Source organism: Numenius arquata, chromosome W (genome assembly GCF_964106895.1).
Source record: "Numenius arquata chromosome W, bNumArq3.hap1.1, whole genome shotgun sequence".
NCBI lineage: Eukaryota > Metazoa > Chordata > Aves > Charadriiformes > Scolopacidae > Numenius > Numenius arquata.
Window position 1 is genome coordinate 21,457,894 of NC_133615.1, and position 26,593 is coordinate 21,484,486.

General features: G+C 42.7%; 1 protein-coding gene and 1 pseudogene across 1 annotated transcript in view; one reads left to right on the forward strand and one right to left on the reverse strand.

Moving 5' to 3' along the window:
* Positions 1-26,593, forward strand: part of LOC141476654 (polycomb group RING finger protein 3-like) — a 104,070-nt gene that overhangs the window by 58,020 nt on the left and 19,457 nt on the right. Inside the window, exons 4-8 of the mRNA XM_074165447.1 lie at positions 14,895-14,991; positions 18,957-19,012; positions 20,010-20,120; positions 20,901-20,989; positions 22,747-22,884. Coding sequence (XP_074021548.1) covers positions 14,895-14,991; positions 18,957-19,012; positions 20,010-20,120; positions 20,901-20,989; positions 22,747-22,884 — 491 coding nt within the window. The remainder of the gene's footprint in view (positions 1-14,894; positions 14,992-18,956; positions 19,013-20,009; positions 20,121-20,900; positions 20,990-22,746; positions 22,885-26,593) is intronic.
* Positions 3,660-9,612, reverse strand: LOC141476732 (uncharacterized; annotated as a pseudogene).

Below are 26,593 nucleotides of genomic sequence, written 5' to 3' on the forward strand. Positions count from 1 at the left end.
GTTTAAAGTTTTACTGTGTATCAGATAAGCCAGAATAATGCAAGCTTTTCTATGCACTTATAATTTTTCAACAAAAATATATTGTTTTGTGAGATAAATAAGGAGAACAAACTTGAAACCATATTTAGTAAATGATAATGTATATGTTTAGGAATGTTTTTTTTCTGCTGAATATTAGAAGAAATGTGGCATGCTTTACAGAGATGATATGATGTTTCAGATTTGCCAGAAATAATTTTTTCCACTAGATTTGATTTCTAGATGCTGTTCATCAGCTTTAATGTATTTTCTTTTCTTGAGTTTTTTCCCATTCCATTTTTAGCTCATTCTTGAGTCCCTTCTCCAGGTACTCCAAATCTCAAGTTCCTTGGTTTTCTGTTTGGAATAAAGCATTTAGAAACCTAATCTAGGCTTTTCCTTTGTTTTGTCCTAAATTCTATAATGCTGCTGTTAACTATTAAAATTAGTCTTGCTAGAGAGTCACTTTTTCATTGTTCTAAAATGTATTTATTTATTTGCAACCCTGAAACATGCACTGCAAGCAGGTGTGCTCAGTTCACATAGCCATTCAATTTCTCAGGAATGCATTTTTAGAGCAAACCTATGGGGTGTCTTGTGGAATGTCCCTTATTATAAATGTATGTTTTCAGAAAGTTTTGTTGCTTTTGGTTTCATCCTTAGACTTATGGTATTAATTCTGAGGGGAGACATAGCCTCATATTATGGGTGGAAGGGGAGCAGCAGCTTTTTAAAGAACAGCTATAGGGAAAGTGAGTTTTCCCACTTTATTTCTTCATTTGTACATTTTAGTTTGTCTGTGACAAACTGAGCTGACCTGTGCTGAGTTTAGTTTTGGAGGGGTTGGTATCTCCTTATTCAAAACTGGAGGATCTACTGATGGCAAGTGAGAAGTTAGTGGTTTTAGAACATGGGTTTGGTTCTTCTGTTTACTTGGTTCAAACAGGTTATAGCCTCACCCTTGCAACTGGATCTGCTAGAGCAGACTGTAGTGCAAGATCTGGGCTTAGTGGGCAAAATTACTAGGATTGGTCCAATAATAACCTCTACCAGCAACAGTAATTTCATCTTAAATATGTAAATACAATATATAAGCAAATGTAATTACGTTTTTTGCTTTAATTGGTGTTTATTCAAAGATACCATCATGCCTGAGACGTAGATGGCACTACAGCTATAGCTCTTTTGCCTTATACCATAAGGGCTGTTGTAAGGCTGCCAAAGATTAAAGGAATCACTATTAAGGAAAAGATATTTAACCTTTTTAATAATAAATATATATATAATTTAAGTAACTTGAGCTTTTTTAAGTTCTGAAGTTTGAGCTGGAGTTCGTTTAGGACTTCAGGTTAGGAAAACAATACTGTAATGTATTATTATTAGTGAAAAAAGAGTAGTCCTGGTTAAAATGAGGGAATTGTTTTTCTTTGAATCAAATACATGGTTGTGTATAGACTTAGAAACAGTTCCACAAGCATGCTTCCCTGCAGTATCCATTTCAACAGGTTTTATCTGTATACTAAAGACCTTTCCTCATTTAATTTTCTGATTGATGACTAATTGTAGTGTATTTTGTGAAAGTGAAAAGTTAAATTGCATTTGAATAAAATGATTCAAAGCATATGACTTGAGAATAAAGAAATTACTCTTTTGCCAAAGGTTTATTATCATAACACATTTTTCTTCTATGTGCATCCATGATAAACAGCAAATTGTCTAGGTATCTTAATGTCATGCAGTGTCCGTAACATCCTTTGTGAAAGCTAAACGATCATACAATCATAGAATGGTTTGGGTTGGAAGAGACCTTAAAGATCATCTAGTTCCAAACCCCCTGCCATGAGCAGGGACACCTTCCAGTAGACTAGGTTGCTCAAGCAGAGGGCCACGAAGATGATCAGAGGGCTGGAGCACCTTAAACTGAAAGAGGCTAGATTTAGATCACATATTGGGATGAAATTTTTTAAAATGAGGGTGGTGAGACACGGGAACAGGTTGCCCAGGGAAGTTGTGGATGCCCCATCCCTGGAGGTGTTCAAGGCCATGTTAGGTCGGGCTTTGAGCAACCATTGAATCATAGAATGATTCGGGTTGGAAGGGACCTTAAAGATCATCGAGTTCCAACCCCCTGCCATGGGCAGGGACACCTCCCACTAGACCAGGTTGCTCAAAGCCCCATCCAGCCTTGTCTTGAACACCAGAGCAGAGTAAAGGGGCAAAATCACCTCCCTCGACATGCTGATCATGCTTCTTTTGATGCAGCCCAGGATGTGGTTGGCTTTCTGGGCTGCAAGCGCACATAGCCAGGTCACGTTGAGCTTCTCATCAACCAACACGCCCAAGTCCTTCTCTTCAGGGCTGCTCTCAATCCATTCTCTGCCCAGCCTGTATTTGCACTTGGGATTGCCCCGACCCACATGCAGGACCTTGCACTTTGCCTTGTTTACAATGTAAGTAAATATGCTACTGACCTATTTGAAATGCTATTCTAGTAACTTTAGGAATGGCACTGTGTTCCAAATTTAAGCATGTTTTGTTAGGAAGACTCCAACTAGATATGATTTTCTTACCATAGCTACAATGCATCACTTCTCAGAATTGAGAAGAGTCATGAAAAATTTTCATTAAAAATGTTCTCTTCTCCAGGCTGAACAACCCCAACTCTCTAAGACTTTCTTCATAGGAGAGGTGTTCCAGCCCTCTGATCATTTTCATGGCCCTCCTCTGGACCTGTTCTAACAGGTCCATGTCTTTCTTGTACTGGGGACACCAGAGCTTGATGCAGTACTCCAGATTGGGTCTCATTAGAGTGGAGTAGAGGGGCAGAATCACCTCCCTCAACACGAAGTAGTGAAATATTTATTAATATAAAACAGCGATTTAACAAAGTTGGTAGTGAATGCGACAGTGTTTTACAAGATTCGATGGCAAGGTACACTTGATTATTTACTGCACAGAGGACAGGGTCAGACAAGCTGTCAGGGACACCCTCCCGTTGAGTCACGAGGTTCAGAAAGGACCCCCTTGCTTTCTGAACTCCTTCTCAGAGAGGAGTTTAGGTGCGGCTGGATCCAATCCTAGTCCCAGACTTGGTCAACGGTTTATGTCTAAAGGATTATATATGCACAATCAATCCTTTATATCACTTACCTAAGATTTCAAAGTTTAGCATGCTATTAGTCACTTACCGAGAATCTGTTGCGGCAAGGAATCTCTCAACCTCGAGGAGTAGAACCTTAGGCGAGCGTCCCCACTCAAGGGGAGATCCTGGCGTGCAGCCCACTGCCGTGCAGGAGAGCTCAAAGGGCTCTTGGGCTGTCCACTATTTATAGAGTAAGATAATTGACCTATAGTCATATTCTCATGGGAACAAAATATCTAGGTCCCCATTCCAGACAGTGTTTTGGCTGTGTTGCCAGCCATCCCCCAAAGTCCAGGTGATGGTTATGACTTGAGCAGGAGCTGGGGAGGGGGAGAGCACACCACCACACTCCACCCCGTGACTATAGTCAATTCATCTTACCTTCACAGAGTGGTGGTGCGGTCACCTCTTGCCTCTGTGCCATAAATAGTATATTGACAGTTTATGCGCTTAGAGATCCATGGTAAGTAGACAGTAAAGCACTGCTATTTGTTAATTTTTATGTTTTGGGTGGTTGAAGTTGGGTTATTTGTTTGGTCAAGTACCAGATTTTTATATACAGCATAACTATAAGCAACAAACATATTAAAATTAGAACCAGTAAGATCACAACTGGGTGAAGCATATGATTAAGCACTCCCGTTGCTGTTGGTGACCATCCAAGAAGAATTTCCCACCAATGGTGTTCTCCATCCTTCTTTATTCTTTCAAAGACACAGTGTATCTCTTCTGTATCATACTGAACAGTGATTAGAGTTTTGTGACCATTGTTTTGGATTTGTTCTAGCAGCTGACACAGGTCATCGTATTGTAGAAGTTTCTTCACCAATGTAAGATTCATTCCGATAGGGGTAGGCAACAAGTCTCGAATCAATGTATAATTAGATTGTAGCAATTGATAAGATGTAACAGGAGCTGAATAATTGAAGTCACATCCCATAACTTTAGTAAAGTTACAAACACAAACATTTGAGTGATTACTTGTATCTACAGTAACGTTATCTACGGATATAGTATTACAAAGGGTTCTCATAGAAACACATCCTTTTCCAATATATATAAGTACAGTTTCAGGGTTTTCATCGAGATGTATTTCAAAATGACAAACATTCTGTTCAGTGTCAAGACAAATGTCTTGGGCTTTGATGGTGTTACTCTCACAAATAAATCCTTGTTGTTCTCATACAACACATGCATTAACATCAACGGTCTGCCATTTGTTCCCATTCCATTGGGCCCACACTCTATGTTCTAATGGATGGAGTATAGTTCCATTGTGATTTAATCCTAGTGCAATGATTGGGTATATGGTGTATACCGAAGCATCGCATATTGTTAGGACAAAAGCTGTAGCCTTATTGTTGATGGGGTCATAAGTAAAACTGACTAAATACCACCAGGACTGGAATTCCCTTTCAAATTCAGTTGCATTATCCCAGATTACCTTTCAAATTTCAGTGGGTAAGGTACCTTCTTCACCTTCTCATGCAATTGCTGCTACTGTAGATTGCATCCACAGCTGAGCTTGGATACAACTAAGAGCTAGAGAAACATTGGTTTGGGCTATACCAAGTTCATCCACAATCAATTGGTGATCCCTCTTATTAATTCCTTCCCACTGAGGCAATACATCCGATAAGAGCCATCAGTTAATTCCCAGTGCTAATAGAGACGATCGCAATGGGTGTTCCAATTTGCTTAAATCATTTGTTGTTGTGCTCAGTTTATTTGCAAGTACTTCGGCATCTATACTATTTAAGACTCCTAATCCTGTCCCTATGATACCGGTTGCATCTCTCCTTGTTCGTCTCAGAGAGGTGAGTGTTCGCCCATGTAACCATGCTAACCATCCTGCGTAGGACGTACTCAGGAATGATGAACAGGTCAGTTTGATGGTAGAGATGTTAATTTGCATCAGAAATTCTACTCATTTAAGAGACCATGATGGATTGAATAACACTCGTTGTTGGCCTGTATTTTTTATCACATATGGTCCAATTTCAGAAATTTGTGGGGATAGAGTTTTCTCATCCTTTACAGTTGGTGTGGATGTTGTCGTATGAGGCTCAGTAATGTCAATTTTGAATTTAAATGATAGTCCCACACTATGGCGAGCCCAGAGACAGACTACAAAAACAGGCTGTACTAAGGTAAAATTGTACCAACAGTCCAATTTTTCAGAGGCGCAGCATTTCGTACTGTTGATTATTAGGTTTGATACAGTGCTGTACACTGAAATCTGAGATGCCCTCTCATGGGTAGACCCATTGATCATCGGGCACCCTATTTGAATTCTTTTCCCTGCCGTTCCCTGAAGTCAGGGAACTCTATCAGCTCTGTCTGTATCCCAGCTCCATTCATTTTCTGAGTATACTTTGCTTCCATGCATGACCACAGTGGAAAGATTTAAATCTCCCTTCCTAGAGTGTATTCCCATACTCCCAGTATACTTAACACGAGCTTGAGACCGTGGCCACTCTAGAGTTCTTTGACCACAGGTTAGGAGCAGCATTGTTGAGATTTGGAGTATTAACATGAACACAGCATTTCTGTTTGCCACCCTGCAGGGTGCTGTAAGAGAAAACAGAGACTTGTTTCTGTGGGGAGAGTCCGAACAGGTTACCCCGTTAAAAAGAAGGAAAAATCCATCATGCACTAATACTGTGTTTTGCACCACTGCTATCAGTAGCTTCCCAGGCACGTGGGCCATGAGGTTTAGTTAAGGTCATAGGCACAGTACCTATGGCTGGTAAATTGACCATCACAGGCTGTCCTGGCTGTAATGTTGTTAGATATTATCTTTCCTCAATGGATGGAGCACTGAGCTCAGTTTTTACAAAGAATGCTCGGCTTATAGGGCTTCCATTGGGCCCGTATCGATTATTTAATTGATGGACTACTTTAGAAAGTCTCCTATCTCATTGAGCCTTGTGTTGTTTGAGATACTTTTTCAATAAGCCCTTAGCTCTTTCTACCATCCTATTTGATTGAGGGTAGTATGGGGTGTGGAATACCCATTTAATTCCCTGTTGTTTTGCCCAATTTTGTACTTCTTTACATGAAAAGTGTGAGCCATTATCACTTTGGATAACATCAGGAGTAGGTAGATTTGAGAACCACAACGATAGTCCTCGCACTGTATTTTTTCCATTGGCTCTCTGACACTTAGTGGCCATAAGCAAGCCGAAGACTACCTCCACTCCTGTGATGATATGTCGATATCTTGCAGAGGATTTGAATGGTCCAATATAATCAATTTGCCATGTAGACCATAAAGTTTTCCCTTCATTGATATGTAGAGGTGGTGCTTTAGCAGGATCTGCCTGCAATCTCAGTCTACACTGGGGACATGCTATAAGAATAGTTTCACAAGTTTTCCTGTTTATAGGCCAGCCTTTACTCTGTGCAGCAAAGTGCTTCTTTACCTGTGTGGCCAAAGTTTTGATGTAACCATTTTCCCAGTCGATACCACTCTGAATCTAAGGTGATTTTCCTAATTTTGGTTAGCTCATCTACCTTCTGATTCCACTTTGTGGCTGGCTGATTATCCTTAGCATGAGCTTTAACCCATCCAATCTTAAAATGTGTTTTCCTGGCTATATCTAGCAATAATTGCCAGTCTTTGCTTCTCCAAACTGGGGATCCATTTACTTCCCAGTTTAAGGTTTCCCACTGACAGAGCCACTGTGTGGCGCTGGCCCATACAGCATAAAAGTCTACATATATAATTTTTGCTCCATTCTGTGCCGCCAAAACGACTGCTCTTATTTCTCCTACTTGTGCACTGCCTTCACCTTCCTCTATTACTTGTTTGCCATACGTAATATCTAATGCAATAGCTTTATATTGCCATTTACCATTTACTCTTTTTGCAGAAGCATCTGTAAACCAAATGTTTTCTGTTGGGGTATTCTCAGTGAGGGGTGATGCATCCAGAATGGGTGAAGGTTTAAAAGGTTGCTGTAATGTGGCAACCAAAGGCACGGACTCCGCCAGGTGGAGAAGCGAAGACCTTTATTGCTTATCCCGCGGCTCTAATATAGTCTACAGTGTTAGATCATGCATTAAGCCGTGTCTACTTCACGCGCATAGTAGTTCACTACTTCACGCGCCTGGTCTCTACGCGGATTGGCTTGTGGTAGCCGTTCACATGCGGTTCACACTGCTAATGACCCTGTCAGCAGTTCCTTATCACAGTTCTGAGTTCCTGATGTTGCTATGTGGCGGATACCATCTGGGCGGCTTACTGTTTCCACGGTTCCTTGCTCTTGAGGCTCAGCATGTTTATCGTACTTCCTCCAAGGCCGAAACTTCCCTCAAGGCTGCCGCCTTCCTCTTCTCCCACACTGTAACGCTAAAAGGTCTGTATTTACGGGCATCTGCAATTTGGAAACCTTAGTGTGCCCTTCAGTTAATTGCATATTTTCTACAACTCCTGTTAGGTAGGCATACTGTTTTCTGATAGTAGGTTTCTGTGCTCCTTCTGGGGGAGCAGTTCCCTTTAGGATTGCTTCTAGTAAATTAAAGGGTCCTCTAGTTTGCACAGATTGTCCCTGATGTATTTTCTCAACTTGTTTAACTGCTCGGACTAAAGGCAAAAATCCCTTTTCCCATTCAGAGTACCATTGTTTTGTTTCTTTAAATGCAGTTGAGCTAAACAATAGAGGTATTTTTTGCCCATCAGGGCCAGCTTGGAACAGATTACAGTAAGTATCATGGTCTGTGAAACCCCATTCAGCTATGATAGGGTCGCGGGGGTGTACTGGTCCCAGTGACTGGTATGATTTTAATTCTTCAATCAGAATTTTTACTGCCTCATTATGTTCTGATCTCCACTCCCAGGATCTGTGTTTCCGTAAAAGTGAGTATAATCGATGGGAAATTATAGAAAATCCAGGCACATGCTTCCTCCAATATCCTAAGGTTCCCATTAATTGTTGGAACTACTTCCTTGATTGGGGCATTTGCAGCTCTTCAATTTTTCTGGAGGAATCACGGCACTGCCTGCTATCCAGCAAGTATCTAAAAATTTTACTTCTTTACTTGGTCCCTGACATTTTCCATGTGGAACCTCAATTTCTGCTTTATTTAGTGCTTGCCACACTGCTGCTGCTGCTTCCCCCACTGTCTCAGGAGAAGTTTCTCCAGTCAGAATATCATCTATTTATTGGTACAGTTTCACACCTTGGGGGGCGGAGACTATCTGTAAAAATTCAGCAAGTGCAGCATGAGCAATCGTGGGTGAATGTTTATACCCCTGTGGGAGTCTGTTAAAGGTATATTGTATTCCCTCCCAAGTGAAAGCAAACTTCTCTTTATCCTTCTCCTTCAAGGGAACCATAAAGAACATATCTTTTACATCTAGTGTCACCATCCATGGGTGTGCAGCTGCTTGCAGAGTAGCTGTTAAGGTTGCAATGTTTGGTACGACGGCCATTAGCGGGGCTGTATTAGCATTTAGATGACGATAATCGACTGTTAAACGCCACCTCCCATCTGGTTTCCAAACTGGCCAGACAGGTGAGTTATATGGGGAGAGGGTTCTGGAGATAATTTGTCTTTTCTCCAAGTCAGCTATGACTTCAGAAATGCCTTTTTGTGCTACAGCAGAGATCAGATGCTGTGGTACATTAGTAATCTTTGACTCGGGGAGTACAGGGGCCGAGTGGAGCACCCGCACTGCGGCCTCCCAGTTTCTGCACGGGTTAGGGTTGGTGTTTGAGCTGAAGGACCACACGCTGCCGTCTGGCAGGCACCAGGTTCAGCTGTTTAAAATATCGAAAATTAAAATATTTTCATGATGCCCTTTAATTGCAAAGCGAGTAGACGACATGCGCTTCTCTGCCGGGAGTCATAAACTAACCTTGGCAGTTTGACATAGATCAGTTCCCCCATTCACACCTGTAATTCTAACTTTTTGCCATCTGGATCGCACGCCCAGCTTCTCAGCATCTTGTTGTGTTAATATTGAAATTTGTGCTCCCGTATCTATTAAAAACTTTACTAATTGTCTTCGAGGACCAACTGGAATTAATATGTATGGGCCATCATCATTTATCCACTGATAAGTGTCCACTTTCCGAACAGGCAGGCCCAATTGCCTTCTGGACATCACTCGTTTTTTTACTTCATGTCCTGCAATTCCTCCTTAAGGGGGAGAAAGGGATTATCCCCCTTCAAAGAAGTTGAAATACGATTTCTGTTTTCACCATTATCTCGTTTCTGGAATGCTTCAGTCAGACTCAAGATAATGCCAGTAGGCTGACCTTGAATCTCGGCTCAGGGAATGCCTAGTGCTAATGCTTTCCTCCACAATTCATTCCTCTGTTCTTGAGACTCTGTTTGCAAGTTTTTATTTCCCTTTGATTTAATTCCTGTTCCCTGTTTCATGAGTCTTACTTTGTGATCTCCTCCCCAGGATATCTGGCTTTGTTTTTCAACTGCTGCACCATTCCGGCCCATTTTATGGCAGTAGTTAACAATTCTGTGCATTAATTCTGCCCATGTAGGGAGTCGCCTGGGAGAATGATTGCCCTGTGTATTAAATTCAGTATCTCTTCTAATTTCATCCCATTTTGCAGCTAGATGGGGTTTAAGAATTGCTGGGGCTCCTCTGATCAGTGGTCATTGGATCACTGCAAAATCTACTGTAGCAGATACTGGGACATCGTGGCATCCTCGTTCATGCATGGCTTGCATGCAAGTGATTTCTGTGACAGCTGTGGATAGCTCACTTAGAGATTTAATGGGGATTATGGAGGGCTCACCCTGCTCCATGGTATTGATTCTTCACGCCCAATAAGCTACTCGGCTGGTGATAGAATGGGGTGTATTTGTTGGGTCGGGTCCTAAATTTAAGAAAACTCCCGGACCCCAGTAGCCGCTGGCTTCATCCTGACTTAACATTATTCTGTCGCCGCCACTTAAGCATACTCGCCACAAGTATTCAGTTTCAGTTTCCCCGGGGGTTTCTGCTATATCTCTCTTGCAAATTTGTCAATTGCAACGGATCCCAGGGGCTGGTTCGTGTAGTATGCTGCGGATTACTACTCCGAGGTCCCCCACTTATTTCTGTTTTAACAACAGGTCTGGCTTCATATTCAGGAGGATTTATGGGGAACAAAGGAATGTCATCTTCTGGCTCACTATCATCGGGATCACCCCAGATGTCTCCGTCCCAATCTTCAGGGGATACTATCAGTTTCCTAATCTGTACAATGTCGGGGGGTGGGGAGCCTGTATAAGCATTATTTTGACCTTTTCTCCCAATTTTTGCCTTTTCTCCTTTTCTTCCTGCAGTTGTTTTTGCAGCTGTTCAATTTTTAAAGACATCAGTAACTCAGTTGCCTTCCTGCTCTCTATGTCCTTCTCTAGGTCCTGCTCTCTCCTATCTCTATTCTCCCTGTCTTGGTATGGGGCTTCTAAACAGGTGTCAAACCTCTTGCTGATAACTCCCTTATTTTTTCCATCCTTTGTACGGCCCCTAATTGCTTTTAAGTGCTCTTCAACAACTTCCCAATTGTGCCAATTGTCACGAGCCCATTCCTCTGAGAATTTGGTGCTCAGGTTCACTCCATGCCTCCGTAAATAATCCTGCCGACTACACCACGATGTCATGCGCGTAGTGATTAACTTCACTGGTAAGAGGGAAGTAGTGAAATATTTATTAATATAAAACAGCGATTTAACAAAGTTGGTAGCGAATGTGACTGTTTTACGAGATTCGATGGCAAGGTACACTTGATTCTTTACTGCACAGAGGACAGGGTCAGACAAGCTGTCAGGGACACCCTCCCGTTGAGTCACGAGGTTCAGAAAGGACCCCCTTGCTTTCTAAACTCCTTCTCAGAGAGGAGTCTAGGTGCGGCTGGATCCAATCCTAGTCCCAGACTTGGTCAATGGTTTATGTCTAAAGGATTATATATGCGCAGTTTGTGCAGGGAGGGCACCTCTTCGAAGGAAGAGCACTTCACTGGTCAAGCACCGGGCACCGTTCTGTGACCATCTGCAGAAGTCAAGGGTACTCATCCTACCTGACCCTCAGGGCAGAATGGTGGGCACTTGTCTGAGAGCAAAGGCTGCACCCCGGACTGGGGCGGTCTTCATCATCCACCCCAGCAGTGGTCGATGCCTCCACCCAGACGGAGCTGCTGAAGGGAGAGGCTGCAGTGCAGACCTCAGGCTGCAGGAAGTGACTAGACCTTTCTCCTGGGGTAGGGATAGGCGGCACGCCTGCCTGCAAAAGGTTTGTCCAGGTAGAGGACCTCCTGCAGCAGGTGTCTGAGCTACAGGAGGTGGTCAAGGAGGCTGTGTAGCATCAGGGAGGCTGAGAAGGAGATAGATAGCTGGTTCCAAATGCAGTCTGCAGTGGATCAACAGCCCATGGCCAAACAGTAAAAAACTTCCCCACCATCACACACAGAAGGGAGGGGGGCCAGTAACATGGAAGACTGGAAGCTTGTGATGGCAAGGACCAGCAGGAGGAAGAGACTTCCCCCGAAGCCTGAGGTGCCCTTGCAGAACTGCTTCACAGCTTTACAGAGTGAAGAGGAAAGACCCATTGCATCAGATGGGGCACTGGAGCTGAATAAGGCAACCTGATCTGCTCCCCATATAACAACCAGCACAACTAAGGCAATGGGTGATAGTAGCAGGTGACTTGCTTCTGAGAGGTACAGAGGCACCCATTTGCCAGGGTTTTGGCTTCTTAGACTATGGGACTTGCTTTGAGAAACCTGGTCTACTGGGGGGTAATGGAGTCCGCTTGTCAGAGAAGGGGAAGAACATATTTGGTCAGAGGCTTGCCAAGCTCGTGAAGAGGGCGTTAAACTAGAGTTGCTGGGGGAGGGGAGACTCAATCCATCCCACTCCTACCAGTATGATGCAAATGCCAGGAATAGATACCCAGAGCCTGTTGAAGGGTCGCAGGTCAACAGGAGAGCACCTGGAGTGCAGCACAAATGAATTCCAGCCACTCCAGCCAGTAAATCAGATTAATTGGGGGCCCAAATTAAATGTCTCTATGCAAGCGCACGTAGCATGGGGATATGATCTCATTGGCATCACAGAGATGTGGTGGGATGGCTCCTATGACTGAAGTGTTGGAATGGAAGGATAAAAGCTCTTCAGGAAGGACAGGCAGGGGAGATGAGGAGAGGGTGTCACCCTCTATGTCAAGGACCAGCTGGAGTGCATGGAGCTCTGCTTGGGGATGGATGAGGAGCTGACTGAGAGCTTATGGGTCAGGATTAAAGGGAGGGCAGGGACAGATGATGTTACAGTAGGGGTCTGCTACAGACCACCTGACCAGGAAGACCAAGCGGATGAGGCCCTCTATAGACAGATAGGAGCAGCCTCACATTCACAAGTCCTGGTCCTCCATGGGGGACTTCAACCACCCTGATATCTGTTGGAGGGACAACACAGCAGGGCATAAGCAATCCAGGGGGTTCCTAGAATGCGTTGATGATAACTTCCTTCTCCAAGTGACAGAGGAGCCAACGAGGAGAGGAGCCATGCTGGACCTTGTTCTCACCAACAAGGAGGGGCTGGTGGGGAAGTGTGAAGCTCAAGGGCAGCCTTGGCTGCAGTGACCATGAGATGGTAGAGTTCAAGACCCTTAGGGCAGCGAGGAGGGCGCACAGTAAGCTCGCTACCCTGGACTTCAGGAGAGCAGACTTTGGCCTCTTCAGGGATCTGCTTCGTGGAGTACCATGGGATAAAGCCCTGGAGGGAAGAGGGGCCTGAGGAAGCTGGTTAATATTCGAGGACCACCTCCTTCAAGCTCAGGAGCAATGCATCCCAATAAAGAGGAAGTCGGGCAAAACCACCAGAAGGCCTGCATGGATGAACAAGGAGCTCCTAGACAATCTCAAACAGAGAAAGGAAGCCTACAGAGGGTGGAAGCAAGGACAGGTAGCCTGGGAGGACTGCAGAGATTGTCTGAGCAGCCAGGGATCAGGTTAGGCAAGCTAAAGACCAGATAGAATTAAATCTGGCCAGGGATGTCAAGGGTAACAAGAAAAGTTTCTACAGCTACATCAGTGATAAAAGGAAGGCTAAAGAAGATGTGGGCCCTCTTCAGAAGGAAACAGGAGACCTGGTCACCCAGGATATGGAGAAGGCTGAGGTACTTAATGACTTTTTTGCTTCGGTCTTCACTGGCAAGTGCTCTGTCCACACCATCCAAGTTGCAGAAGGCAAAGGCAAGGATGGGGAGAATGAGGAACAGCCTGCTGTAGAGGAAGACCAGGTTCAAAACCATCTAAGGAACCTGAAGGTGCACAAGTCCATGGGACCTGATGAGATTCATCCGCGGGTCCTGAGAGAACTGGTGGATGAAGTTGCCAAGCCACTATCCATCATATTTGAGAAGTCGTGGCAGTCCAGTAAAGTTTCCACTGACTGGAAAAGGGGAAACATAACGCCTATTTTTAAACAGGGATAAAAGGAAGACCCGGGGAACTAACATGGCTTCATTAAGGGCAAATCGTGCCTGACAAATTTAGTGGCCTTCTACGATGGCGTGACACTGTTTGTGGATAATGGAAGAGCAACTGATGTCATCTACCTGGACTTGTGCAAAGCATTGGACACTGTCCCACATGACATCCTTGTCTCTAAATTGAAGAGACATGTATTTGACAGGTGGACCACTTGATGCATAAGGAATTGGCTGAATGTTCGCATTCAAAGAGTTGTGGTCAACGGTTCGACATCCAATGGCAACCAGTGACGAGTGGCATTCCTCAGGGGTTTGTATTTGGATCGGTACTATTTAACATCTTTGTCGGTGACATGGACAGTGGGATTGAGTGCACCCTCAACAAGTTTGCTGATGACACCAAGCTTTGTGGTGCGATCACCATGCTGGAGGGAAGGGATGCCATCCAGAGAGACCTGGACAGGTTTGAGAGGTGGGCCCGTGAAAACCTCATGAAGTTCAACCAGGCCAAGTGCAAGGTTCTGCACCTGGGTCACAGCAATCCCAGGCACAAATACAGGCTGGGCGGGGAATGGATTGAGAACAGCCCTGAGGAGAAGGACTTGGGGGTGTTGGTTGATGAGAAGCTCAACATGACCCATATATGTGTGCTCGCAGCCCAGAAAGCCAATGGTACCTTGGGCTATTTCAGTCCTTGGGAGGTCTGTTTGGGTGGAGACATCAGCATAGGTAGGCTGTAGTACTTCTGTTTGGGTTTCAGCCTCAGCCTTGCAGTTGTGGTGGGTAGACACCTTTTTCTTTCGGCAGGTCACAGTCTCCTCGTAGTTCTCAGAAAAAAATGTCCCACTTACTTATAGAAGGGTAATTCTTTTGAAAGATGTCATCCTTCTAATTCTAATTCCCTGGAGACCTTGAGCTTCTGGGTAGGCTTGCACAGCTACCAGTTTGTTGGGGTGACCGTCAGGGCTGCAGCCTAAGCCTGCAGGTGAGGAGAGCAGGGAGCAGCCCAACAACTGACAGTTTCATGAAAACTGCCAACACCACTCCCAACTGATGCCACACTCTTGGGCGCTAGTGCTCCCAAGGGGCCTGTTACATGCAGCTTCCCAGGGTTTGAACTGGCCATGAGGAGCACCAGCACTGGCCAACTCTTGCCTGTCGGCCAGTCCCTCCACAGACATAGCCCCAAGGGTGTCAGAAACCCACTCAGATACCCCTGACAAACTCACAAGGTTCTTCAAACTACATCTTGTTTTATTTCTTTTTAATTATTAATGTTATTGTTATTAGTCTGTAGAAGCTGCTTGGTGAAGTATTTGGAGGAAAACAACACCTGTCCAACATGTCGGATTGTTATACACCAAAGCCATCCATTACAGTATATCGGGTAAGTGTGCAGTATGAAAGGAAAAGCACAACTACTTACTCTCTGGACTGTACAAACCTCTCAAATGCAGCACAATTTCTCTCTACTTTTTTTTATTTGTTTATCAATATTTTAAATATATATAAAGAAGCTTAATGAGAATATAGAAGATGTATATAAAAGATATTGAATTCTGCTGTGAATTTGCAATTCTTTTGATGCAAATCCTTTTCTCTTGAATCGGACAAACACAATAGACTTTATTGTTTAATTCCTGAGTGAAGTTAAATGAGATTTAGTCACTTCCTGTTTTGTATGCCTGGATCATAGAAGTTGCACATATGGAACATTTAACATGAATTACACTTTCATTAAATCTTCAGAACAATGACAGTGGTTTTCAGTAATTGAGAGGGTGTGTTCAAAGACTTTGCAAATACGCAGCATTATTGTTGATTTAGTCTTTCAAAGAACCATTTAGTTCATAGGTGCAGATGAGAAAGCTGCTAATAGAAAAGTTAGAGTAGTGGCTTCAACATCTTGAATGGAAAAGTCTCTGATAGATTTGTGCCTGTTTCTTTCCATTCCCATACAGAGCTCCCTTACTGTGTGACCTTAAATGAACAGGGTGTTGTATCATAATTTCCTTCTTTTTCAGTGTATTTTCTGTTTATTTGTACATTACCTTTCTTTTTCTTCAACAGTTACCTCTCATTTTAAAAATTTTGAAGTTATCAGTCAAATGTTTATACTACCTGACTTGGCCGGATCTGCACTAGAAATTTGTACCATAGCAACTTTCACTGATAGAAATGTATTGAGAGTGTGGTCACAATAGATGCTGCATGTTGTTTAGACTCTTGTCTACCTTCATGCAAAGTTTTGTTTGTGGCACTGCTTCAAATGCACGTCTCAGTTCTAGTGCAACTTTTGAAGAAGTGGCTATAGAAAATGAATGTGATTCTTTCACCACTTTCACTGAGAATTGTGCATGTCCGTAAAAACTTTCTGAATTGCTCAACACTGAGTCTCCCTCAGGACTCAGAAATAAGATAGGTTTTTCTTCTACCTTCCGAGAATGATGTAGAGACTGTACTAGAGTGTATTTTGATATATGACAAAACAGTAATGACAAATCCATGCCAGAAGGCAAGAAGAAACAAACGGCACTTAACACGGTTGTCCTCTGTAAAGCTACAGGAATACATCAGTGTATTGGTTCAGAAGCTTGTCTTCAATGCTAAGAGAGGCCTGGGAGCATAGCCTCAGATTGAGTAGCTAGAAGTGGATTTGACAGTTGTTTGTGGACACTGAATGCACAGCATTATGTCTTTTTAAAAATTCCACTTCTTCAGTCTAGGTTCTTTGCTCTACTGCTTTGAAAAATGAAGATGCCCTCCTAGAGAAGTATTTTTCTGAGGTAGTTACAAAATACTGCCCCTTAAAGATCAAAACATATAACCTTTGTCCAACCTGCTTTTGGAAGTCTGTGGTTTCTTCAACAGAGAATTAATAGGGAGGAACTTATGCTTTAGCTACAAGAATCTGTGATCTAACTCATCCCCATCCATCTGGTGAATAGGTAAAACAAAACACATCTCATGTTTCATCATTAAGAATGCTGTTAAATTCTCACCTCTGCTCTCATGCTGGTGGCTAAAATCATTCATTTAGATTGAAATGTTTTTGGAGATGTTCCTGCAATATCTAAATGACATTTAAAAATCCTAACCTGAGAGTCAAAGCTGGAGTTTGGTATTGTAAACTCTTCTGGAGTTAATGCCCTGGTAGCAGCTGAGGCTGACATTTTAGCTTGTATTGGATTTTATTTATGGTTTGGAAGACAGGGTAATATTCTGGTCCTTTCAGGCAATGACTTGTTTTAGAGTAATCCGGGAAATGGCAGCTTGTAGTTAAACTTTGGTTGAAAACATCAGTGTTTAGAATCTTAATCAGTCCTGCTTCCCCTCCATTTCCCTCCTTATGTGCTGGATCAGTCTGTCGTCTTTTTTCACAGAATCACAGAATCTTCTTGGTTGAAAGGGACCTTTGAGATCATCGAGTGCAACCAACAAAAAAAAAGAACAAAAAAACCCACCAAAACACAACATAAAACCAAAAAAACCACAACACCAAAGCCAAAACAAACACCCACAACCAAACACCACACCCACCCACAAACAGACGCAAACCAACAGTCTCGGGCATTAGAGCATGCCCTGAAGTGCCATGTCTACACGTTTCTTAAATACCTCCAGGGATGGCGACTCCACCACCTCCCTGGGCAGGCTGTTCCAGTGCCTGACCACTCTCTCAGTAAAGTAATTCTTCCTAATATCTAATCTAAACCTCCCCTGTCGCAACTTCAGACCATTTCCTCTGGTCCTGTCATTATTCCCTTGGGAGAAGAGGCCAACACCCACCTCTCTACAACTTCCTTTCAGGGAGTTGTAGAGGGCAATGAGGTCTCCCCTCAGCCTCCTCTTCTCCAAACTAAACATGCCCAGTTCCCTCAGCCTCTCCTCATATGACTTGTTCTCCAGACCCCTCACCAGCTTGGTGGCTCTCCTCTGGACACACTCCAGCACTTCAACGTCCTTCCTGTAGTGGGGGGCCCAGAACTGGACACAGTACTCGAGGTGAGGCCTCACCAGTGCCGAGTACAGAGGCACCATCACTTCCCTGGTCCTGCTGGCCACGCTATTCCTGATACAGGCCAGGATGCTGTTGGCCGCCTTGGCCACCTGGGCACACTGCTGGCTCATGTTAAGCCGGCTGTCCACCAGCACCCCCAGGTCCTTTTCTGCTGGGCAGCTTTCCAACCACTCTTCCCCAAGCCTGTAGCGTTGCCTGGGGTTATTGTGACTGAAATGCAGGACCCGGCACTTGGCCTTATTAAAGCTCATCCCATTGGCCTTGGCCCATTGATCCAGCCTGTCCAGGTCCCTCTGTCGAGCCTGCCGACCCTCAAGCAGATCAACACTCCCACCTAGCTTGGTGTCATCTGCAAACTTACTGAGGGTGCACTCAATCCCCTTATCTAGAACATCAATAAAGATATTAAACAAGACTGGCCCCAAAACTGAGCCCTGAGGGACACCACTGGTGACCGGCCACCAACAAGATTTCACCCCATTAATCACAACTCTCTGGGCACGGCCATCCAGCCAGTTTTTTACCCAGTGAAGAGTACATTTGTCTATGCCATGATTCGCCAGCTTCTCCAGGAGAACGCTGTGGGGGACGGTGTCAAAGGCCTTACCAAAGTCCAGGTAGACAACATCCACAGCCTTCCCGGCATCGAGAAGGCGGGTGACATGGTCATAGAAAGAGATCAAGTTGGTTAAGCAGGTTGGTTGTTCTGCCCTTTTTAGCTAGATGGTATTCTGAGCTACATGATGTTGCTCTTGACTAAAATGCTGGATTATAAGAGCAAACACAATTTTTCTTTCCTTTGTTCTCTTCTTTTTTTTCCCCTATAGGCTTTTTTCCTTGTGTTTTTTAAAAAGCCCATTATGGATAACTAAACAACCTAGCAACACGAGAGATTAATTAAAAGGGGTAAGAAACAGTCCAGTTTATATAAACAGAAAAGTGTCTAGTGTCTAGAAACAAAAAATAAAAAAATACTTTTGTCAAAATTGTCAAGGAATTTTGAGAGTTATGTTACTGATACACATGCAGGTATATGGCATCTCTCACAGAATGCCATCCTTTGCATCATAAAGACCATTCTTCCTAGCATCCTTCCTAGCATTTCAGTTTAACTTTTGTCAGTTCTTGTCTTAGCTTGAACCTTATCTGCATTCCTTTCTTGTTATTGTAATCTCGTGTTTGATATTTCAATTATCCAAGATAAATATTTTTATTTCTTCGAAGACTTTAGAAGTTTGTAGCATCAATTTAATAATGAATCTCTGTAAGAGAAATGTTTTGAATCAAGATGACTAATTTAAACCTTCAATTTTTCTTTTTTTTCCTGCTAGTCATGATAGAACAATGCAAGATATTGTTTACAAACTTGTGCCAGGCCTCCAAGAAGGTAAGTTTTCTGGTATGACCTATTTTTACTGAATGTTAGATTTACACATAGTTCCTTTACATTAACGAAAGGAGGAAGTGAGGAAGATGTTCATGGGAGGATGAAAAATGCCATCTTCACTTGTTTCAGTTCTAATACTACTTTTCCTCTATACTTAAGTGCTTTTTTTAATTTTAGACTTGTACTAGCAATGTTACTGAAAAAACTTTAGAAATGAAAATGCTGGTGTTATTTCAGGGAAAAATAACATTATGTAAACCTAAATAGCACTACAACTTTTTCATGTTGGCATTCTATAATTTGCATACATTCTTCTTTATTAAACTGTGTACATATGCATGTCTTTTTTGACAGCTTTGAAGAGTTCTCAGAGGTAGAATACTAATGTAACATAACTTTTAGCTTCAGTGAATTTTTCTTCTCCTAAGATGTACTTAAATCCTTTGCTAGCAGGTACCTTTGCATTTGTATTCTTATAATCTACTTTGATAATGAATCTGTTGAACTAAAGGAATGCTTTATAGTAATTCTTCAGTATTATTTTTCAGTGGTTTGTTGCTACTTTTGTTTAAGTAGAATATTTCAATCCAATTAAGCTGTCAAGTGAGGACATTATTGGACATTTATAAGCAAGTTTAGGTAACTATTTCTAGGATATTGAAAATCAGAAAATACGGATAAAAATTCAAAACCAATATTTTGACAGAAATATTGAAGGGGGAAAACCACAAAGTATGGCATAGTATTTAAAATTTATTTTATATGTAATACAGAATGGTGTAATAATAGCTCTGCAAATGACTTGGTAGTATTCTGCTTCTCAAGAATAAGATCTGGGGTCACTTGATTATGTCAACAAGAGTAGAGAAGTAGCAAAAAGTGCTGATACCACTTCCTGCCTGACAAGCTTCTTTTACAGGACAGAGGAGGGTTTTGGAATACCTTGATAAATATTGTGTTGGAACATTACATAACTAATATTTACAATTTTAAACAGCGGAAATGAAAAAGCAGAGGGAATTCTATCACAAACTGGGTATGGAAGTACCAGGGGACATCAAAGGGGAGACATGCTCTGCAAAGCAACATCTAGATTCACATCGCAATGGTAAATGGTCTTGGGGTGGGGGCGCAGACTGCCATTAAGTTACTGAAAGGATCTGTCAGATGTAGGTGTCTAGCTAATATTTATTAGCACTCATAATTGTTGTATAATATATTACAAGGCTTGCTTGTATATATTGTATATATATATTGGACTATATACAAGAACTCGCCACTTTGAACTCACCATCTAAGTGCAGTATTGTTTTGCATCACATTTGTTATAGAATGTGTTCTTTTAGCTGGCTGTAATGTGTTCCTGATGAAGATCTTCAGTAGCATCTATGTGGGAACTCTATCATAAGAAAAGGTTACTTTTTATCCCAGTGCTGAATTTCATTAACTTCAGAAACTACTGATGTTAAGTGCAATTTTGTGATAGAAATGCTGTGGTGGTTACACTTAAAATGTATCTGTGTATGTGTGTATTTATCCAAGGGCAAAATAATTCTCAAATTTGTGACTGTCAGGAGAGCATATCAGTTTTACAGAATATTGAATGAGCCCTGACAAATTTGTAGCAAGGTGTCTTGAACTGATTTTATGGGAAGCTTTGTATTAGCGTCCATATCTCTGCTAACAAGAATAAAGCTGCTTTCCAACTTCTTTCCTGGTTAGAAGAGAAGCTGATCATGCTCTGACAAGCCTAATTACTTAAAAAACCAAACCCAAACAAAAAAACCCCACAGTTGCTCTTATAGTCTTGACTTTGTTTCAGCCTGTTTTACCCTGTCATCTGATATGTCTAATTTAATTATTGTAATGCTCTGCTTTCTTCTGAAAGGTGAAACTAAACCAGATGAAAATTCAAACAAAGAAACTTCTGAAGAAAAACAGGAAGAAGATAATGACTATCATCGAAGTGATGAACAGGTGGGCTTACTTCTGATATAGGGCATTTCTTGGTTTTATTTTGTATTTCCACTTTATCTTTAAATGATTATTTTTCTTTGATAAACTTTTTTCCCTCTGACAGAGACAAGATACACTGTTCTCCCATGCTTTTGTGTAAACTTGAGCTTCATCTTTTTTATTTAGGCAGTTGTGGAGAAATTTGTTTTTGAGAATTTCATTAAGGTCTGATAGTTATAACTATTTCTGAGTTTCCTGAATATTGGCTAAACTCTGTGTTGGCTTTCATCTCAACTAGATTTCAAGTCATTTGGGCCCTTTATCTGAGAGTCTACTCCCATACCACTCTGGTGCATCAGGACTGAATATGTTTCAATAATTAGTATGAAAAGTCTTTTTTTACTTAGTATTTAGCATCAAGTTGTAAACACAAAACCTGTTTGAGTGTGAAACTTGCTATTGGAATACACAAGTCACTGCCTTCATGTTTCCCTGCTAACTGTGTCTAAAGTAAATTAAATTTGGATTAATTTTCCATTTAATGATAGTGCAATGGTAGTATTCAGATGGATTGTGCTTTGTACCAGATCATTTAAGTGCACAGAATAAAACTTGTCCTAAAGAGCTTAGACTAAATAAAGAAAATAGATGATTGAGAAGAGGGAACTGAAACAAAGATCAAAAGGCCATTTTTTCCCATATAATCTTTTGAACTTCAAAAATTTGTTGCATCATCTGCATCAATACATTTTAAAGTTAAAAATATTATTTTAAAACATGCCTTAAATATTAAACTATGTTACTGGATTCAGAGGTTAGATTAGAAACAGTAATTAAGAAGCGGTAATGGTTTTGTCAGGGAGCAGCAAGGGCAGGCTGCTGCTCCGTAGGGGCAGGCAAGCCAGGAGCCAAGAGTGACAGCAACGCAGACAGGGCACTGATCTCGCCAACAAGGGGTGCATTTCCACAATACCTGAATAAGGAGAGCATAGCAGCTCTGGTGACAGTGATCAGATTCAGCCACAGTCCAGTGATCACCAGTGATTAGTGATGAGGCAGGTCCAAGGTTAATCCAGAAAGTGAAATCAGCAAGTTGAAGTCAGGTCCAGAGATGACAGTAGCCAAGGTCATACACAGTCCAGTGATCACCAAGCCAAGACCATTGTGATGAGACAGGTCCAAGGTCAAGCCAGGAAGTCTAATCTGTGGGTCAGGGTCTAGGCCAGGCACGGGCATGGCTGCAACGTAGCTCATGCAGGGGGGATCAACCAAGGGAGGGAGCTTCAGCTTAATTGATGCTGCTAAGTGGAGCAGAGTGAGCTCACACTGAAAATTCTTCAAGCTTTTTCTCAAACAGCTCTTTCTTCACAACATTTTCATGGTCATACAGCTGCTTATCAAAATTGGCCCTGAGCTCAGGCAACCAAACCCCCAGGGGGAAGGGAAATGAGCTCAGGGTCCTGACAGGTTTTCATATTAGATATCTCACTTTGGCCTTGATCTAGGCTTCTTCTGAACTAGTTGTAACTTCTGCAGTTAGGAAAAAAGCTCTGGAACAAGGCAGCCCTAAAGTTCTGCCTTGAACTTTTGTCCAGATCCCTTTTGAGTTGAATGGTGCTTAACAGTAAGCTTACAAAACACTAGACAACTTTTATTAATGACACTGCATGGGTTTTGCTTTAAAGAATACTGGTATTCTACATTTTCACCTTTTTGTTGGACTAATAAATGCTGCATGTAAAATGCATTATAGGGACTGTGTTTGCTTTTTCCTGAAGGTAAGCATCTGCTTAGAATGCAATAGCAGCAAATTACGTGGATTGAAACGAAAATGGATCCGCTGTTCAGCACAAGCAACAGTCTTGCATCTAAAGAAGTTCATTGCTAAAAAACTTAACCTTTCTTCTTTTAATGAGGTAATGTTTTAAAATGATTTTGCAAATGAAAATCTTATGGATTATTTTCAAAACAGTGTCTTTCCTTGCAAACAGATTTTTTAAAAAACTGAAGCACACACTATTTCCTAATATAAAGGAACAGAAAATGGCTATTTAAGTTGAAGAGCTGAATGCAGACAAATAAGTTTTCCTCCAAATTTACCTCCCCCCCCCTTTTAATTTAAGGATTCTGATCAACTTCCCTTTTTTTCTCCCCCTCCAATACAATGGAGATGTCGTTCTTATTGGTTCTTGGCTTTATAAAGAGTTGGCAGTGCAGCTCAGTGTGTTGTTCCATGACCAGTTTTAAAACATACCAAAAGGCTTGGTTATGTGTTTTCCATCTGTGTTAAAACTGACTCCTGCAAGATGCTTTGTTTAGTGGCTTAAATGAAGGGATATGCTGCCCTAGCAGAGATTTTTCACTCAATGCAGAGAATGGATTATAACACTTGAAAACTACTGAAAGACTGAATAAATGGATAAAAGCACATACACTTTCTTCTGCTTCTCTACTCTGAGTGAAACTCAGCCTTGTGTAGTATCAGCTGGTGCCACCATCTCTGCAGGGAGTACATAATTGGACTGTCTGTAGGAAGAAATCATGGTGGAGGGTAAGGGGAGAAAGAGGCTTTTCTATCCTCTGCAAGTTCTATCATTTCAGATTCTAAAACTAGAACACATAATGGCAGCAGGCATGTGAAAATGCATCCTCTGTTCCCTCTTTGTTGGTATTAGTCACAGTCTGCCTCCATCCAGTTTGACTCTCAAACTGCCATCTTTCAATCTTGAAAACTTCCAAGGGTGATGATGCCATGACCTCTTTGAGAAACTTGTTCTGGTGCTTAATTATCCTTGTAGAGATTTTTTTTGCTCCTTATAGTCAGTCAGAACTTCCTGTTTCCATTGATGACCATTGTCCCTCATTCTCCCACCATGCATATCAGTAAAGAGCCTAGCTCTATCTTCTCTATAGCCTTCTCTTAGGTATTGGAAGGCTGTAACTAGGTCCACTTTAAGCCTTCTCTTCTCCAAGATAAATAGGCCCAGTTCCTTCAACCTCTCCTTATAGGGCCTGTGTTCAAGCACCCTGACCATCTTGGTGACCCTCCACTGAACTTGCTCAAAACTGGATGCAGCATTCCAGATGTGGTCTAATGAGTGCTGAGTAAAGGGGAATAATCACTTAGAATCATAAAATGGAAGGTTAGAAGGGACGTTCAAAGACCATCTAGTCCAACCCCTCTGCCACGGGCAGGGACACAGAAGCATGGAATCATCTAGGTTGGAAAGGACCTTTAAGAAGATCGAGTCCAACCATCAACCTTACACTGACAAAACCACCACTAAACCATGTCCCGAAGCACCACGTCTACCCGTCTTTTAAATACCTCCAGGGATGGTGATTCAACCACTTCCCTGGGCAGCATGTTCCAATGTTTTATAACCCTTTCAGTGAAGAAATTTTTCCTAATATCCATCCTAAACCTCCCCTGGCACAACTTGAGGCCATTTCCTCTTGTCCTATCACATGTTACTTGGGAGAACTCCTTTCAGGTAGTTGTAGAGAGCGATAAGGTCTCCATGAGCCTCCTTTTCTCCAGACTAAACAACCCTAGTTCCCTCAGCCACTCCTCATAAGACTTGTGCTCTAGACCCCTCACCAGCTTCGTTGCCCTTCTCTGGACACACTCCAGCACCTCAATGTCTTTGTTGTACCGAGAGGCACAAAACTGAACACAGTACTTGAGGTGCGGCCTCACTAGTGCCAAGTACAGGGGGACAATCACTTCCCTAGTCTTGCTCACCACACTGTTCCTGATATAGGCTGGGATGCTGTTGGCCTTCTTGGCCACCTGGGCACACTGCTGGCTCATATTCAGTTGGCTGTTTACCAATACCCCCATGTCCTTTTCTACCAGGCAGCTTTCATTAGACATCCTTCACTAGATCAGGTTGCTCAAAGCCCCATACAACCTGACCTTGAATACTTCCAGGCATGGGGCATCCACAACTTCCCTGGGCAACCTGTCCCAGTGTCTCACCACCCTCATCGTAAAGAATTTCTTCCTTATGTCCAGTCTAAACCTACCCTCTTTCAGTTTAAAACTGTTGCCCCTTGTCCTGTCACTACAGGCCCTGGCACAAAGTCTTTTTCCATCTTTCTTATAAGTCTCCATTATATATTGAAAGGCCACAATAAAGTCTCCCCGGAGCCTTCTCTTCTCCAGGCTGAACAATCCCAACTCTCAGCCTGTCGTCATAGCATAGGTGCTCCAGCCCTCTGATCATCTTTGTGGCCCTCCTCTGAACCCGCTCTAACAGGTCCATGTCTTTCTTGTACTGGGGACCCCAGAGCTGGACACAGTACTCCAGGTGGGGTCTCATGAGAGCAGAGTAGAGGGGGGGAAAGACCTCCCTCGACCTGCTGGCCACACTTCTTTTTGTGCAGCCCAGGATACAATTGGCTTTCTGGACTGCAAGTGGGAATTACCAGCTCATGTCCAATTTTTCATCCACCAGTACCCCCAAGTCCTTCTCTGCAGGGCTGTTCTCAATCCCTTCATCACCCAGCCTGTATTGATACTGGGGATTGCCCTGACCCACGTGTGGGACTCTGCACTTGTTGAACTCCTTGAGGTTCGCAGGGACCCACTCCTCAAGCCTGTCCTTGAAGGGATGGCAGCCCTTCCCTCTAGGGAATCAATTAATCAATTGCACTGCTCATCTTGGTGTCGTCTGCAAACTTGCTGAGTGTGTACTCAAATCCAACGTCGATGTCACTGATGAAGATATTAAATAGTATTGGTCCCATTATGGACCCTCGAGGGATACCAGTTGTTACTGGATTCCACTTGGACATTGTTCCATTGATTTCCTTCAGTTTACTGTCTGTGCTTCTGTTGATTCACTCCAGTATCCTGTTAGGCTTCATCACTGCCAAAGCACACTGCTGACTGTTATGGTTTGAGAGAACCCATAACAATCTATTGTCGTTAGACAATTATTCTATCACCCGATGACCCCTCCCCACCCGGAAAGAGGAAATCGGGGAACACAAAGAAACACAAGGGTTGAAATATAAATAGATTTAATAGACTAAGACTAAATAATTAACAATAATACTAAAGAACCAGTATTAATCCCTGATATAAGATATTCAGAAATTATACTCAGCCAACTATATCAGTAGGAAGCTGTGCACTCCCAGCAGTGGATAGCAAGTATCAGACACTGCGAGCGCAATGGCTTCAGGAGGAAGGGAAGGCCTCAGGGCTCCGGCACCGGGGCAAGGAGTTGTCTGGACCGCCGCCATCAGGGAGAGAGCTGACCCTTCGATCCCTCAGCTTTTATACTGAGCATGGGGCAGATGGGATGGAATACCCCAGTTGGTCAGGTTTGGGTCACCTGTCCTGTCCACTCCTCCCCACTGATGTGACCCCTCTACGTTTTTTCCATTTCCGACCCTCTAAGGGGGCAAATAACGAAAATTGGCTGACCTTGGTTGTTATAGCAATAAGTATAAGCAAGGGCCTCTCTGCATACCATTCCTTGGCATGGAGCACAAACATTGGTCTTATCATTCTGAGAACGAGCAGTTTTCTCCACAATATGCCGTTAATTTCAGAGAGTTAGAGGAGGCCTAGCTAGGATGTAAAGTTACAGAACAGAAAATTGGTTCGGTTTT